The sequence below is a fragment of the Phyllobates terribilis genome, unplaced genomic scaffold (genome assembly GCF_046119375.1).
Source record: "Phyllobates terribilis strain yellow unplaced genomic scaffold, ASM4611937v1 Scaffold_1__5_contigs__length_1240528914, whole genome shotgun sequence".
NCBI lineage: Eukaryota > Metazoa > Chordata > Amphibia > Anura > Dendrobatidae > Phyllobates > Phyllobates terribilis.
In genome coordinates, this window is record NW_027362761.1 from 661,349,939 (window position 1) to 661,371,598 (window position 21,660).

At 49.1% G+C, this 21,660-nt stretch overlaps 1 protein-coding gene across 1 annotated transcript in view; it reads left to right on the forward strand.

Annotated features, from left to right (window-relative positions):
* The window catches only part of LOC141273299 (transmembrane protein 59-like), a 324,881-nt gene that overhangs the window by 40,026 nt on the left and 263,195 nt on the right, over nucleotides 1-21,660 (forward strand). The window contains exon 3 of the mRNA XM_073684938.1: nucleotides 6,770-6,864. Within this exon, the coding sequence (XP_073541039.1) occupies nucleotides 6,770-6,864 (95 nt within the window). The remainder of the gene's footprint in view (nucleotides 1-6,769; nucleotides 6,865-21,660) is intronic.

Below are 21,660 nucleotides of genomic sequence, written 5' to 3' on the forward strand. Positions count from 1 at the left end.
ATTGATTGCAGCTGGGCGAGGCTGGACCTCAGCTAGCCCAGAGAGAGAGAGAATTAACTCCTTCACTGCCGAGAAAACACAAAGCACCAACAAGTCAGCTGCGAGAAGTCAGGCTGTGTACTCGTGACGATCTTCGTGGCAACACACCCGTGACAGTACCCCCCCTTCTACGAGGGGCCTCCGGACCCTCAGGGCCAGGTTTATCCGGGTGAGTCGTGTGGAAGGCCCGAACTAATCGGTCTGCGTTAATATCCGACGCAGGAACCCACATCCTCTCCTCAGGACCATACCCCTTCCAATGAACCAAGTACTGAAGGGACCGGCGATTAAAGCGTGAATCAATGACCCTCGATACCTGGAACTCCAAGTTACCATTGACAACCACAGGAGGGGGAGGTAAAGGTGACGGTACCACCGGCGCCACATACCTCTTAAGCAATGATCTGTGAAACACGTTGTGAATTTTAAACGTAGGGGGGAGGTCAAGACGGAATGCCACCGGATTAATAACAGAACTGATTCTGTACGGCCCGATGAACCTGGGACCCAGTTTCCAGGAGGGAACCTTAAGTTTAATATTCCTGGTAGACAACCATACCTGATCGTTCACACTTAAGTCCGGACCAGACACTCTCCTCCTATCAGCCATACGTTTGTATCGGTTCCCCATAGTATTCAGATTCTTCAGCACCCCTCTCCATACTGAAGCGAGAGATGAGGAAAATCGTTCCTCCTCCGGAACCCCCGAAGAGCCCCCCCTACTGAAAGTACAAAACTGGGGGTGAAAACCATATGCCCCAAAAAACGGGGACTTACCAGTGGACTCGCTTCGCCTATTATTGAGAGCAAACTCTGCCAGAGGTAGGAAAGAAGCCCAGTCCTCCTGGTTCTCTGACACAAAACACCGAAGATATGTCTCCAAGCTCTGGTTCATACGTTCCGTCTGACCATTGGTCTGAGGATGAAAAGCCGACGAGAATGACAAATGCATCCCCCGCCGTGCACAAAACGCCTTCCAGAACTTGGACACAAACTGAGACCCCCGATCAGACACCACCTCGGAGGGTACCCCGTGAAGCCTCACAATCTCCCCAATGAACACCTGCGCAAGAGTTTTAGCATTAGGGAGAGCCGGAAGAGCGATAAAATGTGCCATCTTGCTGAACCTGTCCACTACAACGAGTATGACCGTTTTACCCGAAGACGGAGGGAGGTCCGTAATAAAGTCCATAGACAGATGAGTCCAAGGACGCTCCGGGATCTTCAAGGGTAAGAGGGCCCCAGACGGACGGGTATGTGAGGTCTTTGAGCGCGCACAAACCCCACAGGACGCGACAAAAGTTACCACCTCTTTATGTAAGTTAGGCCACCAAAACCGACGCGAGAGGAGATCCACAGTTGCTTTACTCCCCGGGTGTCCTGCAAAAACTGAGTTATGGTGTGCCTCGATCACCTTTTGTCGCAACTGATCTGGAACGAACAGTCTCCCCGGAGGTCCAACAGGGGCGTCCCCCTGAGCCTCCAATATCTCCTCCTCCAGCTCAGAGCATACTGCCGAAACCACCACCCCCTCCTGAAGAACAGGAATCGGGTCGTCCGTATTCCCGGCCCCAGGGAAACTACGAGATAAGGCATCCGCCTTTACATTTTTAGACCCAGGACGATATGTAACGACGAAATTAAACCTGGTAAAAAACAATGACCACCTAGCTTGTCTGGGATTCAGACGTTTAGCGGACTCCAGATATAGCAGGTTCTTGTGATCGGTGATGACGGTGACCGGATGAACTGCCCCCTCCAAAAAATGGCGCCACTCCTCAAAAGCTAACTTAATGGCCAGGAGTTCCCTATTGCCGACATCATAATTCCTCTCAGCGGACGACAATTTTTTAGAGAAAAAGGCGCACGGATGCCACTTACCAGGGGACGAACCCTGTGACAATACTGCTCCCACCCCTACCTCGGAAGCGTCTACCTCTACAAAGAATGGCTGAGACGCATCAGGTTGAATGAGTATGGGTGCCGAGGCAAAACATTTTTTCAAGGAGGAAAATGCTTGACAAGCCTTGTCAGACCACCTAGAAAAATCCGTCCCCTTTTTAGTCATGTCTGTGAGAGGCTTAACCACGGACGAGAAATTACGAATGAACTTCCGGTAATAGTTAGCAAACCCCAGGAAACGTTGTAGTGCCTTAAGATTCTCCGGCCGATCCCACTCAAGAACTGCCCGCACTTTCCCAGGGTCCATACGAAAACCGGACGCAGAAACCAGGAAGCCTAAAAACTGGAGTTCCTGTACGGCGAACACACACTTTTCCCACTTGGCATACAGTTTATTATCCCGCAAGATCTGTAACACCTGTCTAACGTGCTCCTGATGAGACACCAGATCCGGCGAGTAAATTAAGATATCATCCAGATATATGACAACAAACTGTCCCACCAGGTGGCGAAAAATATCATTAACAAAGTGTTGAAACACCGCCGGGGCATTAGTCAGACCGAATGGCATGACAAGGTTCTCATAATGCCCCTCCGGAGTGTTAAAAGCCGTCTTCCACTCATCCCCCTCCTTCATCCTAATCAAATTGTACGCCCCCCTGAGATCCAACTTAGAGAACCATTTGGCGCCCACGATCTGATTAAAGAGATCGGGAATAAGTGGGAGCGGATACGGATCTCGGACCGTAATCCGATTAAGTTCACGGAAATCCAGGCAAGGGCGTAGGCCTCCATCTTTCTTCTTAACAAAGAAGAACCCCGCGGCCACCGGTGAAGATGAAGGTCTAATATGCCCCTTAGCCAGACTTTCAGAAATATAATCCTTCATGGCCTGCCTCTCAGGACCAGAAAGGTTATACAACCTAGCTTTAGGTAACTTGGCCTCAGGGAGCAGTTTTACAGAACAGTCATACTCGCGATGAGGAGGTAGTTCCTGACACCCATTCTCCGAGAATACATCCTCAAAGTCTGCCAGAAATGGAGGTAAGACCCAAGGAGTAACCGCACCGATGACCGTGTTCATGCAGTTTTTATTACAGAATTTACTCCATTGGCTTATCTCTCTGGTTTGCCAATTAATAACAGGGTTATGCTTAGCTAACCAAGGAAGGCCCAACACTATAGGAGTGGGAAGACCCTCCAACACGTAGCAAGACAACAGTTCTTTATGTATTGCCCCCACTTGAAGTTTTACGCCATGCACAGCTTGCAAAAAACTTCCCTGACCGAGAGGCCTGGCATCGATCGAGAATATGGGGATGGGTTTAGCCAACTCACTCAATCGCATACCTTGAACCCGGGCAAACCGAGCATCAACCAGATTAGCCCCGGCCCCACTATCCAGAAGAACAGATATCCTCACAGTTCTCGTACCCACCACCACCTCCGCCGGTACGAGAAACTGAGACGAACCTAGGGACGAAATACCTACTCCCAGATTGCCGTCCACCACACAACCTGGGATCAACAGTTTTTTCGACGACTCTTTACTCAGCAAGGGGCGGGATGGACACCCCCCAATAAAATGTCCCTTTTTCCCGCAGAGGAAACACCCTCCTGTCTTATGGCGCACCACCGGTCCCCTTCCCCGAAATGATGTCCCCCCTAATTGCATAGGCTCCTCCGGACTGACCAGGGGAACCACCATATGAGGGGACCTTGTAAGAGGTGGAGACATTACAGGGGGTAGAGTTATCCCGCACCTCTCCCGAAGCCGTCTGTCAACGCGAATAGCAAGGGCCATAGCGGCTTCCAGTGACGCGGGAGAGTCATACTGTGCCAACACATCCTGTAATTTGTCGGATAAACCATGACAAAACTGGCTCCTAAGAGCCGGGTCATTCCACTGGGTGTCCGTGGCCCACCTACGGAACTCCGAACAGAATTCCTCCGCCGGACGATCTCCCTGCTGAATCCTACGTAACTTAGACTCAGCAAGGGAGATCCGATCTGGGTCATCATATACGAGTCCCAAAGCAGCGAAAAACCTATCCACTGACTGGAGAACTGGGGAGCTAGGGGGAAGAGAGAACGCCCAAGATTGTGGGTCCCCTTGTAGGAGCGAGATGACAATTCCCACCCTTTGTTCTTCACTGCCCGATGACCGAGGCCGCAGCCGAAAGTACAATTTGCATGCCTCCCGGAAAACAAAAAACTTGTCCCGCCCCCCAGTGAACCTGTCAGGGAGAGCTACTTTAGGTTCTGGTCCGGCTTGCTCCAGAGGATGCAAAACCTTGGACCTAACGTCCGCCAGCCCCATGGACAAACTCTGCAACTGCTGAGCTAGACCGGCTACTGGATCCATGGTAGCAGGAGAAAAACTAAGTTGGTCGGTGAAAATGTCACACTGTCACAGAATACTGGAGGTAGGGGGCCTAAGCTGACCCTAAGCTGGGGCCCTGACTAATCCCTCATCCTGGAGGTACTGTTAAAGGTACAGAGGTCCAGGCCGCCAGCGTAACCCCTACCTCCTGAGGATCCCTGCACCACAGTAATCTAGTCCTGAGAAGGACCCTGATCACAACAATTGGGAACCAGCAATAATATGCCCACACACAGTATTTAGACGAACGAGACAGTACAAGGGAAAAACCAAAACCACCTTGCATACAACTTCAACAAAACTACAACAGAGGGAACACCAACGGGAAAGGAGATAAATGATAAAGCGAGGAAAGGGAAATAACACTTTCAAATACACTTATCTCAGCAACTCCAAACACCACGATCCGCTCTGTAAGTCTGAATGAAAAGCTTTCACCGACACCTCACAAACAGACCTGCAGGAATATAAAGGAGTCTCACTAACGAAGCATTGATTGCAGCTGGGCGAGGCTGGACCTCAGCTAGCCCAGAGAGAGAGAGAATTAACTCCTTCACTGCCGAGAAAACACAAAGCACCAACAAGTCAGCTGCGAGAAGTCAGGCTGTGTACTCGTGACGATCTTCGTGGCAACACACCCGTGACAATACCTAGGCACCTTCCAGCTGGTCGTCTTCTTCGTCTCCCCATGTCTTCTGCTCCTTGGCAACACATTGCTATGGACTTCATCACTGATCTTCCAGTATCTGCCGGTTCTATCGTCATATGGGTGGTCGCTGACTGTTTCTCCAAGATGGCTCACGTCATTCCTTTGCCTGGTCTTCCGTCTGCACCTGTGCTGGCTAAGGACTTCATCTGTCACATCTTCCGTCTCCACGGCTTACCCCTCCACATTGTCTCGGACAGAGGAGTTCAGTTCACTTCTCGCTTCTGGAGAGCCACGTGCAAGCTGCTGGATGTCACTTTGGACTTTTCCTCGGCCTATCATCCTCAGTCCAACGGTCAGGTGCAACATATTAATCAGATCCTTACCAGTTTTCTTCGGCACTTTGTTAACGCTCACCATAGCGATTGGGTAGAACTTTTGCCTTGGGCCGAGTGAGTGAGTCCTCTGCTAAGTCTCCGTTTTTTGTGGTTTATGGTCAATAACTCAGAATTCCGTTTCCCGTCTATTCTTCAGCGGACAATCCTGCTGCGAAGTCTCTCGTCAATGAGTTTTCGGTGATTTGGGAAGACACTAGATCTGCGCTTCTTCAGTCCTTTGAGCGGCTGAAGCAGCATGCTGATAAAAGACGTCTGGTTTCGCCTCTATTTCGTCTGGGAGACAAGGTCTGGTTTCCTCCAAATATGTCCATCTCAAGATACCATCATACAAGTTGGGCCTGCGGTTCATTGGTCCTTTCGAGATTCTGAACCAAATAAATCCAGTGGCGTTCAAGCTGAAACTCCCTGCTTCCTTACGGATTCCCAATTCCTTTCATGTGTCTCTCCTCAAGCCTGTTGTTCTTAATCCTTTCTCTGACGATCCAGGTACCACTCCAGCTCCAGTCTCCGCTGAGGATGTCTTTGAGGTAGAGAACATTTTGGCCATCAAGAGGGTAAGTGGAAAGACTTTCTTTCTTGTGTATTGGAAGGGGTTTGGTCCTGAGGAGAGGTCTGGGGAGCCCAGGGAGAACATTCAAGCTCCTCGTCTTCTAGAAAAATTTCTTGCGGGTTTAAAGAAGAGGGGGCGTAAAGGGGGGTACTGTAGCATCGACGCCTCTGCCTCCTGCCGGGCAGAGACGCCAATCACCTCACCGCCGCGGTCCCGGTCCGGCATCCTCCGGCTCCCCTGCTGCATCTGCCTGGGGTGCGCGCACCACCCGCAGTGCGCGTGTGCTCCTTCCCTCTTAAAGGGGCTGCGCGCGCCATCCTAAAGAGTCCCTGTCCAATGGCAAAAGGACTGCCCTTATATGCGGCACCTCCTCCAAAATGTAGGTGCCTGTACAAGGTTGTCTCTCCAATCCTCAGGTTCCAGTGGCCGCCTGCCTGTCTACCAAACATGCTCATCTGCTGTGCCTGTCGGCTTCGGCCATCAGTCCCGTGGGAGTCCCTGCTCACACACAAGGTTGGTCCCAGAGTGGCACCTGGTTCACCTTCCCGGTCCCTCCTTGGTTCACGGAGTTGACTAAGCCGCCATGTGGCCAGGGTCGGTCCGGGTAGGCACTTAGTTACGCCCCTCTGGTCCATCCTTGTATCACAGCACAGAGGTTCCACCACCTGGATCCGTAACACGTTTGTTGTTAGCATGCTTGTTAACAAGGGTCAATAAAGCAGTATAATTATCACCATCTATTCAAATCTCATACAATAGTATTAAAAAATATAAATGTAAAAATATAATGAAATGTATACAGAAGAGCAGTTTACCACCATATTTGTATACTTACTTTTCTTCTGTTACAGCTTGTGCTGAAGCATATTCCAAAACAGATGAACAATATGGTTGTGCAACAGGCTGCAGGAAACAGCTTATTGAAGTTGAAAGCCAGAAGGAAAAGGTAACAGAAATAATGGATGCATAAGCAATTACATTTCCATTCAATATAGGATGTAAGCTTTTGTGTTTGAATTGTTTTCAGAAATTTTTTTTTTTTTTTTTATTAACATTGAGGTATCTCTCAACTCTACATTCAGCTTTCCTTCTTCTGAAGCTCAAATAATGTGGCAAGGAGAGCAGAATTTCCAATTTGACATTGGTTATGTCACTCCATCTAACTGTTGTTAAAACTCCAAAATCCTTGGGCACAGTGGATTTAATGGCATTTAATATACAGTTCAGTTGTCAATTTTTAACTCCTTTTCCCCCAAGCCTGTTTTCACCTTCATGACCAGGTCAATTTTTACAATTCTGCCCAGTGTCACTTAATGAGGTAATTACTCTGGAACACTTCAACGGATCCCCCTGATTCTGAGATTCTTTTTTTCTTGACATATTGTACTTCATGGTAGTGGTAAAATTTCTTTGATATATGGCTTGCATTTATTTGTAAAAAAAAACATGGAAATATGGCCAAAATTTTGTAAATTTTGCAATTTTCTTTTCCACCTGTTTTAATGAATTTTTTTTTTTAATATAACGAATAACATTTAACCACTTAGTGCCCGGGCCAATTTTTTTAAATCTGACCAGTGTCACTTTATGTTGTAATAACTCTGGAACGCTTCAACATATCACATTGATTTTGAAATTGTTTTTTGTGACACATGATACCTTATAATAATGGTAAATTTAGGTTGATATGGTTTGCGTTTATTTAAAAAAATATCATAAATTTGACAAAAATGTTTTAAAAATTGCAATTTTCAAACTTTAAATGACTATTCCTACAATGCCAATAGTCATACCACACAAAAACATTAATAAATAACATTTCCTTCATTTACATCAGCACCATTTGTAAAGTGTTGTTTTATTTTGTTAGCATTTTAGAAGGTTTAAAAATGTAGCAGTAATTTTTCATTTTTTCTAGGAAATTTACAAAACTTATTTTTATATGGACCTGTTCAGTTTTGAAGTGACTTTGGGGGTCCTATATGTTGGAAACTACCCAAAAGTCATACCATTTTAAAAACCGCTCCCCTCAACGTATTTAAAATTGCTTTTAGGTAGTTCATTAACCCTTCTGGTTCTTGTGGCACCCCTGCGGGTCCAGTCGCCACAGAGGTACTGCATCTCAGCCAGAGGTGTGGTACCCCACTCTCGGGTAAGGAGGGAGCACTACCCGGCACCCACACACCCACATCCAACACCACATCACTCCAGTAGGGAAGGGCGAGATTGCTCCTGAGGGAGAGCACAGTCCCTGTCCCTGTCTGGAGGAGGGAACTAGGTAGAGGAGGTGGGTGGAGGAAGTAGTTTAGGGGAGCACACAGGGAAGGACTGAAGGTAGAGGGGACCACGTAGAGTGACAGTTAGTGATGTGGGTCACATGACAGACAGTATTAAAAGACAGGTAGAAAGATCTAGAAAGTCAGTTAGTCAGTCAGAGCAGTTGGTGACAGGAGTCTGTCACAGGGAGTGAAGAGAGAAGACCGGAGCAGTGAAGTGCTCCAGAGACAGAGAGGGGGTCCTAGGGGCATGAGAAGTGCGGCGTCCACCCGAATTCACGCCGACCGTAGTCGGGAGAAGGGATCAGTCAGCAGTAGGGGACCAGCCCCAGACTAATGGAAGACTTCAAGACTCAGCTAGCAAACTGGAGGCTGCGGTATCTTCAAGTGCCGTAGCCAAAACCACACATCATTCGCTGAAAAGGTGGCCATATAGGACCAAGGCAACAGAGAGGACTTCGCCCGACAAGGCCGGTGCCACTGGCTCAAGACACTGTGTTTGAGGCACAGGGCAGGAGGGCGAGAGCCAGCGCAGAGACGACCCAGGAAGGTACACAAGAAGGGGGTCCCAATCAAGTGCACCCAAGTTATCCGAGAGTTGGCTGGATCACTTCCCCGGAGGACACAGGACTCGGTGGGCTGTTATAACATGGCTAGCAGTTGTAACCTGGAGTACTGTAAGAGCCGTGAGTAAAAGCTTGAAGACTGCACCCCACTGTGTTCTTGACTTAATTGCTGCGTTACCTGCCTTGCACTACACAAACATCTAAAATTATCTCTTTAACTGCACTGGGGCCTAGCTCTACCCGTGGAGAGCTGAAACATCTCTGCTGCATCACCAACGGCCCCAGTGAACCTGAACAGCAGTGGCGGCCACCTATAGCCGCGTACCACGGGTAGCGTCACGAAACTTTATCCCCAAAACTTTATTCCCCTCTGTTATTGACTGCCCGGGCCCATGGACCTTGTCACGCCGCCGTGACTATCCTAAAAGAACCGATGGGCCCGGCTACCGAGTACTCCACGGCCCCAGGGGGCGCGTCAAATTGGCGTCACAAACAGGATTGTTGTAGCCCGGTATAACCGGGTACTGTGTGCCATAGATTTTGTTGAACTGTATAATCGCGTCATTTGACGTCAGCCGGGGGGAAGCAGGAGGCCCCGATCCGGAACCGCCGGGTAAGCGATCCCTCTCGCCTGCAGAGCAGCAGACTGGTACGCCAGCAGAAACCCAGGACCTGGCTGAGGTTCACTAAGGGGGGAGGAAGATGCCCAACCTAGAAGAGGGTCCAGCTCTGGGCGCGGCCACAGCAACTGTAATGCCTTTATCCATGCCGTATATCCCAGGGGTGGCGTGGTTGCCTCAGTACTCAGGGGAGTCGCACACCCTGAGCGAATTTGAGGAGAGACTGCATAGTTTGTTTGAAGTGTACCCCCTGTCTGAGAAGCAAAAAGTCAGCATTCTTATAGGCCAGCTAATCGGTGCAGCCCAGAGGGAGGTGAAGTCCTTGCCGGGAAGGGACAAAAGAACTGTTAAGCAAATTCTGGCCAGGTTGAAGGATACCTTTGACACCTGCACAGCAGCAGAGATTAAAATGAAGTTCTACGGGTGAAAACAAAGGGTGCAGGACAGTGTACGGGACTGTGCTCTAAACCTGCAGGAGGCGCTGCGGGCCATTAAACAGGTAGACCCCGACAGTGTGCGAGACGAGGACAGATTGCTAACCGAACAGTTTATTAAGGGGCTCCTGTCTAACGCTGACCAGACACAGCTGCGCATTATGGCTCTGCAAAACCCTGATCTAGACTTTGCGCAATTTAAAGACCGGGCCATCCGGGTGCTGCAAGAATCAACCCCAAGTGGCACTGCACCCTTCTGGCGCCCAGCTATCACATACCACCAGGAGGCGGCGTCCTTTTCTCCGGCACCTGTGGAGGCTGACGCGCAGACCTTAGATAATGACCCCTCTGCAGACCTACGCCTTCAGGTCCAGGAGCTGAATAAAAGTGTGGCTACACTAGCCAAAACTGTGCAGGCCATGCAAGTGTCTCCAAAGGAAAGGATCCAGCTGACTTCCAGTCCAGATGATGTCCCATGGCGACGGTAGAGAAGAATTCCACCGACCAGAGGGAGAGACAGCGATCGCTACGACCTGAACGAACAACCCATCTGCCGCCGCTGTCAAAAGGCGGGGCGCATCGCAAGATTCTACGATTTAAATGAGTAACCCCTGGGGCAGAGGGTTAACCTCCAGGAGTAAGACGACCAGGCCCACAAAGCTGGCGAGACAAGTACTTGGGAGAACGACCGGTCCTGCCTGTTGTGCTTGATGGCATCCCGGTGAACGTGCTACTGGACACCGGTTCCCAGGTGACAACGATGCCATATATCCTTTTTACTGGGCTGGGTACTGGGCTGATTCAGACATTACCCGCAGTCCAGATGAACACTTTAAAATCTTTGACAGCAATGGTCAGCCCTTGCCTCAGGTGGGGTATAAAGAGGTGACCATAAAGGAACTGCCATCACAAGGAATGATTATTATAGATATTGATCGCCGAGAAAGCCATCCTATGATAACCTTAGGCACCAATGTGATTGAGAATTGTCTTGGGGAAATTGTTTTGTTGCAACAGGTCGCAGAGACTGCCAGTTCTAGTCAGCAGTGAGTTCTGCAGAAGGATGTCAAAGCCCTGATGCAGAGACAACAGGTAGAGCTGTCTGGTGGAGAATACACCCTAGGAGTGAAATGTTAATATGGTGTCGGGCAGCAATAGGTCTCAGGGCTCAAGATTATCAGGCCCTGGTAGAACCCGTGTACTCTGATAGTAGGTCCACCATCTTGACGGCCAGGGGGGTAGTCGATGTCCGCAAGGGGACAGTACCGATACGCATCCTGAATTGTGGGGAGAAAGAGGTCCATTTACCCCGGTATGCCACCCTTGCTAAACTGGTCTGGCAGGTGGTAGTCCCGAAGCGGGATGCTCCAATGGTCTTAGAGGCGTACCACGATGGAGCAGGACACTTTGGGTGGAAAAAGTTGGAAGTCCTGCTACGTGAGTGATTCTACTGGGTTGGCATGAGGAAAGAAATCGAGAGATGGTGTCAAGAATGTGGTCCATGCAACCTGAGACGGAAAGACTGTGATAGCCAGAGGGCTCCTTTGCAGCCCATAGTCACCAAACAACCACTTGAACTGTTAGCCTTGGACCACGTGAAGCTAGCCCCAAGCCGGTCAGGCTATGTCTACGTTCTCACCGTAGTAGACCACTACTCCCGGTTCCTGGTAGTAGTGCCAGTGAAGGATCAGATGGCTAAGACTGCAGTCAAAGCGTTTCAACAACACTTTTGTTGCCCGCATGGTTACCCTGAATGAGTGCTTATTGACCAAGGCACAGCCTTTGAAGCAGAAGTGTTTCAGGAATTATGTAACTTGTACGGCTGCAAGAAAATAAGGACGACGCCGTATCATCCCCAGACCAACGGGTTATGCGAGAAAATGAACCAGGTAGTAATAGACCTGTTGAAGACGCTGCCCCTTGAAGAGCATAGCCTGTGGCCAGAGAAGTTACCGGATTTGGTAGACCTATATAACCACATCCCGGTGAACTCCACCAACTGTACACCTGCCTACCTGATGAGGGCAAGACCTGGCAAGTTGCCCATTGACTTAGACATGGGAGTTTTAACACCTGAGATGACATCACCAGATGCAGACTGGGATACGAAGTGGCAGCAACAATACCGCAAGGTGCAAGAATGTGTAGAGAGAAGTTTGTCCCAGGCGAGACAGAGGTAGGAAAGAACTTATAATCAGCACGCACCTGCAGTTCCCTTGTCACTAGAGATGAGCGTTGTTCGACTCGAACTGTTCGCCAATCTCAAATTCAAGCTGTTTTGGGCGGTGTTCGAGCCGTTCGGCGAACACGAACGATTTGGAAAAAATTCGGCTGCTCGAGGTTATGTTCGATAACTGTTCGTGCCCCAAAATCATAACTGGATTTTTTCTCAGTAATGCTGAAAATTAATGTTAATACGCAGTTTGAGTGTACAGCGGGGCAGGGGGAGGGGCAGGGGATGGATCTCTGCAGGAATAATGAAGATCTCCATTTTTTTTTCTCTTTCCCGCATTTGCAGTGGGGAGGTGCAATCTGTCAGCCTATCAGCAGCGCACACACGGAGCGAACTGCTTTTTTTCACACAAGCAAGGGCATGTGTCATTGGCAGTGTATGTCACATGTCCTTGCCCTATAAGACCCAGCCATTTTCCCCGTCGCCACCATTTTCTCACTGCTGCAGCTGCGTGTTAGACGGCACCGCTGTTGCTGTGTGCGCTATACCTTGTTAAATTCAAGCCAATTTTCGCACAAATCTACAGATAGCTTGGGAGTAGGGAAGAGTTGTGATTGCAGTCCTTTTAAGGACTAGGTTACAGCATTTCCTACGACTTTTATCAGGCAGGTCTGTGCTCTTAAATAGATAGGTTGTGGGAGTAAAGACTAATTGTAATTGCAGTCCTTTTCAGGACTAAGTTACATCAGTTCCTATCAGTTTTTGCCAGGCAGGTCTGTGCCAGTGCTGTGCAAGTTTTTTTCACAGCATTTGGCTAAATCTAGCAAAGCTAATCCTTTTTGGCCTATTGCAGAGTGTGTTAGGCTACTCCACTGACTATCTGTGTTGCAAGCTACACCACCTGTGTATAGAATACCATTTTTTTTACTGCACCTAGTGAAGTAAAACCTTTTGGGCATAGCATCATTCTATTAGTCCATCTATACTGACCTCCATCAGGTTGCAAATTGAATATAATTTTTTTCTGCATCTAGCTCTGAAAAAAATTTGGGCTTCTAGCAGTGTGTAGGACTTGTTCTATTAGTCCATCTATACTGACCTCCATCAGGTTGCAAATTGAATATAATTTTTTTCTGCATCTAGCTCTGAAAAAATATTTGGGCTTCTAGCAGTGTGTGGGACTTTCTCTATTAGTCCATCTATACTGACCTCCATCAGGTTGCAAATTAAAAATAATTTTTTTCTGCATCTAGCTCTAAAAAAAAATTTGGGCTTCTAGCGGTGTGTGGAACTTGTTCTATTACTCCATCTATACTGACCTCCATCAGGTTGCAAATTAAAAATAATTTTTATCTGCATCTACCTCTGAAAAAATATTTGGGCTTCTAGCGGTGTGTGGGACTTGGTCTATTAGTCCATCTATACTGACCTCCATCAGGTTGCAAATTAAAAATAATTTTTATCTGCATCTACCTCTGAAAAAATATTTGGGCTTCTAGCGGTGTGTGGGACTTGGTCTATTAGTCCATCTATACTGACCTCCATCAGGTTGCAAATTAAAAATAATTTTTATCTGCATCTACCTCTGAAAAAATATTTGGCCTTCTAGCAGTGTGTGGGACTTGGTCTATTAGTCCATCTATACTGACCTCCATCAGGTTGCAAATTAAAAATAATTTTTATCTGCATCTACCTCTGAAAAAATATTTGGGCTTCTAGTGGTGTGTGGGACTTGGTCTATTAGTCCATCTATACTGACCTCCATAAGGTTGCAAACTAAAAATAATTTTTATCTGCATCTACCTCTGAAAAAATATTTGGGCTTCTAGCGGTGTGTGAGACTTGGTCTATTAGTCCATCTATACTGACCTCCATCAGGTTGCAAATTAAAAATAATTTTTATCTCCATCTACCTCTGAAAAAATATTTGGGCTTCTAGCGGTGTGTGGGACTTGGTCTATTAGTCCATCTATACTGACCTCCATCAGGTTGCAAATTCAATATAATTTTTTTCTGCATCTACCTCTGAAAAAATATTTCGGCTTGTAGCAGTGTGTGGTACTGTATTAGGCCATCTATACCAAACTCCACCAGCTTTGAAATTAATAATAATTTTTAGCTGCATCTAGCCCTGAAAATAATTTTTATTCCCAATAGTGGTAGCAATAGAAATATGGGGCGCGCGCCTGGCTAACAAAAATATTCGCTTCATAACAAAAAACACCAGCCTAGCGCATTGCATTAATAAGATGGCATCATCGTCTCTCCCAGTGCTAGGCCTACTACGCCGGCTAGCATTCCTGTGCCTAAAACACAATGTATGGGTCCGCGCTAGCCACTATGCTGAGGGGTATAAAGCTGCTGCTAACGCTTTATAACAATTCAATTGGCAGATTTTCACAGAGCTCTTCCACAACGCCCACCCATCGGGCAGCAGTTGCCCACCCTCCCTATGGGATCTAGTGGCGAATAGTTGATGCCATTAATCAGAGCGTCAGTTGCCCCGTCGACGTGGCAAGCATACTGTAAGGCATGGGAAGAGTGGACATGACTAGTAGCAGGCAGACGGGTTGACCAATGTGAACAAGCCAGATCACAAGTCACCATAGAATTTCTCCACCAGCTAATGATGAGGGGCATATCAGGGGCGTCAGCGCAGTGGTGTCTGACCGGAGTAGCATTTCACTTCCAACTACTGAATTGGGGAGATGTGACAAAGATTCATCATCAGACAATCCATAAAAGGGTGGAAAAGGGGTCAGCCAAGTCAGAAGTGTAGACGTCCCGTCCCGTGTCACTAAAACTGATTTCTCACATCATATCCCTAGCACCATTAACATGACACTCACAATTTGAAGCAACACTACTGTCTACTGCATTTGTGATCGGATCGCCTTCTTCGGGGCGCTATGCCTAAGCGAATTAGTCCCTCAATCCAAAATTACCACCAGTGGAGGCTTATTACACCAGGACGTAGTCATAGCCAATAATGCAATACGTCTACCCATATGCCAATCGAAAACGGTTCCAGCGGACAGGGGCACTTGGGTACTTCTACAACCCACAAACGGTACACTGAGTTAGGTAACAATAGTAAAAACATATATAACCATCAGATCACAAAGTAATTTCTTACTATCACACATTGATGGAACGCCATTATCAAGATACCAGTACCAAGCTATATTTAATAAATGCATAACATCGGCAGGGAACCACCCCAAAGATTACGGGACACACTCATTCCGCATAGGCGTGGCCACGGAAGCAGCAAGAGCAGGACTGTCAGAAACGGAAGTTCAGAGGATAGGGAGATGGCGATCCACGTGTTTGGCGAGATACATAAGACCGGACTTGTTATCCTAACGTGGTTTGTTTCTTTTACAGGTGATGCTAAGCCAACAGTGTGGGTGATAGGCCACTCGTATATAGATTGGGCAGAAAAAAGGGAGAAAGTCCACCCAAGGCGGGAGGAAATTAGAGTTTCATAACACATATTTCAACTGGAAAGGTATTAGAGGCCTGCTATGGCCACAGGTACTAATGGAGGTTATCAAGGTAGGGAGAGAGGCAAGAGGTCTGGTCATCTTAGTTATACAGGCCGGGGGAAACAACCTAGGTCATCACAAGAGCGCATAACTAATGGCAATAATGAAACTAGACACTGAGCGCTTCAGAGAATTTTTCACAAAACTAGCTATAGTATGGTCAGAGATTGTGCCGATAGCGGTATGGCAAGGTGTGCGAGACATCACGGCCATTGAACGGACAAGGCGGGTAATAAATATTTGGATGGCAAAATTTAGAAGAGACAGAGGCGGTGTAGTGATACGACACCGACAACTGGAAGGAGATAAAGCAGACCTCATACGGCCCGACGGTGTTCACTTAATGGATATTGGATTGGACATATTCCTGTCAGGACTCCAGGACGGAGTGGAACAAGCGTTAAGAGTGATGGGTGGGGATCAGAGTCCTGCATACGAGTACGCAGGATCCTCCATGGCCTGGAAATAGAAAGGACATGTTGGAGAGTTACACTTGTTGGCCAACTTGCCAGAGTGGAGACCCAGGGCATGCTGCAACAAGCTGAATTATTTTAGAAATAAAATGCCTTTCTAATGGAATGAGTATAAAGAGTTAATAAAGCTGTGACCGATCCTCACCCATCCAGTTGTAAGAGTTACATTATTGTATTGTCAAGGAAAGGGGGGCGGTATGGGGGCTGAGCGTCTGGGTTTGGTTGGGGGTCCTCACAGTCTGCCTAGGCTAGATGCATTTAAAAACTCTTATTAGATACACAGGCGGTGCAGCTTGCTTCGCAGCTGGGCTACTACGCCCAAAGTATTGCCTAGGCTAGATGCAGTTAAAAATTCTACGCTGACTAGCAGACACTGAAGCTTTAGAGCAGACCTCTGAGTAAACAGCTCTTCACACTCAACCATCTGTGTTACCCCAAGCCATAGTGTATGTAGTTTCTTACAGTTAAAAGGAGGGGGGAGCGACCCAACCCACCTGGAATTGACGATGCCAACGTCACGTAAGACACAGCAAGGGGACTCCAAAAAGAGTCTCCATTTTTTCCCAAAATTGTGGCACAGACACCACTAAACCCTAGAACGCATATCTGGGGCCTCGCAGGCCCGCCCTGTTAATTGTTTTCTATTTTCTGCAAGATTACTTTAGTTAGAATTTTGAAACTCTAGGTATTCTTCATGTATATAGTTGTTTGTCATTTGAGTTTGAGTTATTCCATGTTATTTGCACACGGGCCTAGGTCCCAGGTATGTGAAAGTGTAGATTTTTGTGGTCATGCGTTCTAGGGTTAAGTGGCATCAATTGCCCCACAGTTGCTTAAAACGGTTGGTGAGGTGTTTTTACGAAATCCTCAAGCTTTTAGTCTCCCTAGGATGACACAGGGGTAGAAAAGTCCTTGCGAATCCATGATTTGTTCATCTTTATGAACGTGAGTCTGTCTACATTCTCAGTGGACAGCCGCGTGCGCTTATCTGTCAGCACACCACCAGCAGCGCTGAACACACGTTCAGAGAGAACGCTGGCTGCAGGGCATGACAAGATCTCCAAGGCGTGAGTGGCGAGCTCCGGCCATTTTTCCAGATTGGAATCCCAAAATGAGCAAGGGTCCAGTGACACAGTCATGGCTTCAATGTTCACTTGGAGATACTCCTGTACCATCCTCTCTAGGCGTTGACTATGTGTCAGACTTCTTGTCTCCTGTGGCCTTGCAAAGGATGGTCTAAAAAAGTGGTGAAACGATTCCACAAAATTGCTGTTACCAGCAGATACTGTGTTACTGTTACGGTTTGAGTGATGAAGACTCGACAGTCCCACGGTTGGCAAGTTAGAACTGTGAGATTCACTACGTGCACAACAGAAATGTGATCAAGGTCTCCCTCATCTGATGAGTCTTCCATGCCCATCACCAGTTCGTCCTCCACTTCTTCCTCGGCTCCTGCACCTTCCTCAACAGTTTGGCTGCTACCATGCGCCCTGGTTAATCCCTCTCCCCCACCCTCCCATGCCTGCCGCCTTGGTGCTGCCGACCGTCTGGACCTAGGAGATGTTATCCCTTCCGCATACGACTCCTCCTCCTACTTCCTCCACCTCCTCTTGTCCCACCACCTGACTCTGAATTCTGTTTAATGTGTGCTCCAGCATGTAAATCACCGGAATAGTCATGCTGATAATGGCATCGTCGTCAGCACTAAACATCTTCGTCACCATTTCAAAACTGTGCAGAAGGATGTGTGGCGCCCCTGAGGGTTCAGTCGCCCCAGAGTTACTGCATCTCACCCAGAGGTGTGGTATCTCACCCTCAGGTAAGGAAGGCGTATGGCTCGGGACCCTAACACCTACATCCAACACATACCCGCAGTGGGGGTAGGGCGAGATTACTCCTAAGGGAGGGCACAGTCCCAGGTCCCTAGCTGGCGGGAGGGTCCTATGTAGTGGGTGCTTAGGGGAGCAGCTGAGGGGAGCACATGACAGGGAGAGTATAAATAGGAAGCCATCTTAGAAAGAGCAAGCCAGTCAGAGGAGGAAAAGTGACAGGAGCTGAGACTCTGCATGAGCTCTGCTCCGGAGGCGGGCCTAGCCTGGGAGGCCCAGGACTGAAGGAGAGAAGAGAGGAGTGGGAACAGGAAGGCTCCAGGAACCGAAGGGACCCTAGGGGTGCGGGCCGTGCAGAAGGCCACCCGTACTCCCGCTGCTACCAGGAGGTAGAGGGGTCGGCCTGATAAGGGGAGCTGGTCCCTCAACTAGCGGAGAAACAGCAAGGCTCAACTAGAAACCAGAGGCTGCAGGATTTCATGTACTGCAGGCCAAAGTCCACACCAGTCTCACTAACAAGGTAGCCACATAGGACCCAGGCGACGGAACACACGTCGCCCGCCAAGGCCTGAGGATACCGGATAGAAGTGTCACTGGGTGTGAAGTGCAGGGAGAAGGCCAGAGAAAGGACACACAGAAGGGGGTCCTGCTAAGTACTCCAGAGCTATCTGGGGGTGGACTCAGCCCCTCACTGAGTACGCACAGCACGACGGGGGAGATTGCTCTGGTACCTGTAATCTGGACTGCAACAACTGTAAGTAAAGATCTTAGGACTGCATCACACGGACTCTGTGTTCATTACTGACTTCCTGCACTACAACCACCATCATCCACCCACACTGCCCTGAAGCTACACTCTTCCTGTGGGGAGTAATAATACCATTGCTGCAAAACCACCAGCTTCAGAGGACTGTTCCGCAGCGGTGGCCCCTTTTGCCGCACTCCAGAGGTGGCGTAGTCGGACATTATAAAACCCATATATACAAATTACCCTTGGATTGACCGCCCTGGGTCACGGACCGGGTCACCACCACAGTGACTACAACCCCCAGCGTCTACCGGCCCGGCTCCGGGTACCCCACGGCCCAGGGGGTGCGTCAACTTCATAGGTCCCTGATCTGAGACCACTCCTGCAGCGTGATTTGGCCCACCTCTGGATCTCGTTGGCCCAGGCTATACGTCAGAACGTATTGCACCAGGGCTTGTCGGTGCTGCCACAGTCGCTGCAACATGTGCAGAGTTGAATTCCACCGTGTCGGCACATCGCATTTCAGCCGGTGAACTGGTAGGCCCAACGACTTCTGTAGAGATGTAAGTCGTTGAGCTGCGGGATGCGAACGGCGGAAGTGAGCACACAGCGACCGTGCCGTCTGCAGAAGGCCATCTAGTCCGGGATAGTGGGCTAAAAATTGATGGACAACCAGGTTCAACACGTGAGCCATACAAGGCACTTGTGTGACATTGCCCCGGCGAAGGGCCGCACCCAGGTTTGCAGCATTGTCGCACACGGCCTTCCCTGGTTGCAGGTCCAGTTGAGACAACCATTCATGAAACTGGGTCTCCAAAGCTGACCACAACTCCTCAGCTGTGTGACTCACATTTCCCAGACATTTCAAAGTAAAAACCGCCTGATGACGTTGAGCCCTGCTGCCAGCATAGTAAGGAGGTGTGCAGGATCCCTTCTGCGCAGTTAGAAAGCTTGTGGCATGACCAGACAGGCTTTGGGGTGCAGGTGGAGGACCGAGAGGAGGTTGAGGAGGCAGAAGCAGTGGAGAAACTTTGAGATAAAGAGGATTGACGAACAACTCGTGGGGATGGCAAGACTTGGACAGCAGCCCCTTGTCCTGCTGTCACCATAGTTACCCAGTACCCAGTCAGAGACATGTAACACCCCTGTCTATGCCTACTCGTCCAAGTGTCTGTGGTGAAATGCACCCTGTCACACACAGAGTTTCTCAAAGAAGCGGTGATGTTGTGTGCGACATGCTGGTGGAACGCAGGCACACCTTTCTTTGAGAAGTAGTGCCGACTGGGCATCTGGTACTGGGGCACTGCGACGGACATAAGATCTCGAAAATCCTCTGTGTCCACCAGGCGGAAAGGAAGCATTTCTGTAGCCAAGAGCTTGCAGATGGTGAAATTCAACCTCTTAGCTTTCTCATGGCTAGGAGGAAATGGTCTTTTACTTGTCCACATCTGAGGGACCGAGGGCTGGCTGTTGTGCTTAGACAGGGTTGAGAAGGGTGTCCCCGGCAAACTGCCGGTCTGTGAGGAAGATGCAGGCAGACATGTTAGGTTGCCTTGATCCAAAGGTGGTGCTCTCGATGTCGGAGAGCACTCAACACCATCAGGTGTTTCCACTTCCCAATGAACTGACGACCTGCCAATCACACTGGCTGTTGCGGGTAAAGAGGTGGCAGGTCTGCGTCCAAAAACATGTGTGACTGCTGTACCCCCAGTCACAGAGGATGAAGAGGCTGCGGATGCACAAGATGGGACAGACAGTGGTTCGCCCGGCCCGCTAGGCCGCATTGTAGCACAGTGAGTTTCCCACTGCAACTTATGCTTCATATCCATGTGACGGTACATGCATGAAGTACTCAAACTATGAATTTTTTGGCCTCTACTTAGCTTTTGGTGACAAATATTACAGATAACACGAGTTGGGTCATCCTTATCGATCTGAAAAAATGCCCAGGCTATGCAAGGCTTAGAGCCTATACGACCTGAAGAGCCACCACGACTTGTGGTCAGAGGCAGAGTTGTGGTTGAGGATGCAGTTGTTGACGTGCTTCCAGTACTCCGTCTCTGTCCAGGAAGGCGCAACCTAACCTCATCGTCAATAGCATCTGTGACGCCCCGCTGCGCTTGGTATCACAGATCCTAGAAGAGTGCATTGATGGAACCCTCCACATGAGGCCCCCATAAACATTCACACATCTCCACCTTCCACCTCAGACCAGCTGAGGGAGCCCGTTAGGGATATAAATAGGGAAGGTGGAGCTAGGCAGTTCAGTTCCTCTGAAGAGTTCCTGCAGTAGAGAAGCCTAAGAGAGGTCAATCTGCAGTGGAGCTCAGTCTAGTCTAGAGAACTCAGTTAATAGTTCAGCAGTGGAGCACGAGGCTCCTGCTAGCTAGATTCAGGGAGCCCAGATAGAGCTTAAGGTGTGCCGGCGCCATAAGAACGGTGAAGCGCGGCAAGCTGCCGTTAGTGTGTATAGCCTAGTGAGGGCCCGAGTAGGCCGAAGGCGAGTGGCGAGTTAGTACATAAGGGGCAGAGGAGCTTAACCAGCTCACCCCGAAGCATTTACCGGACACCGGATCCGAGCTTACCGGGATCTCTATGACCCAGTAAGGCATAACCGGAATCCCTGGAGAACTACAAGTCACAGGTAAGGTGCTGATAACAGAGCCAGGAGATGCTTAGGCCCCGCATACTGGGAGCGTGAACTCCAAGAGAAGGCCCTACCACAAGGTCAGCCAGCGCAGGACAGAGACAAAGTTAGGCCTAGCTCCAGGCAGGTCAGAAACTTACTACGCAGAGGCAAGAAACAGGAGGCCCTACACCCGCTCATTGGGGAGGATCCTGATATGCACCCTTCACCCTACAGTGCTCCGGGATGTGCCTGAATTTCCACCAGTAAAAGGTACTGAAGTGACTACCGTGTCCGTTCCCGTTCTTGCTCTGACCCAGCTGGGTCTTGCCTGTCCTGCATTCCCCCTGCATACGCTGCCCTGAGACCTAGCTCCACCTGTGGGGAGCTATACCATCGAGCTGCTTTATCACGGGACTCAGTGGACTGCTGCAGCGCTGGTGCTTCTC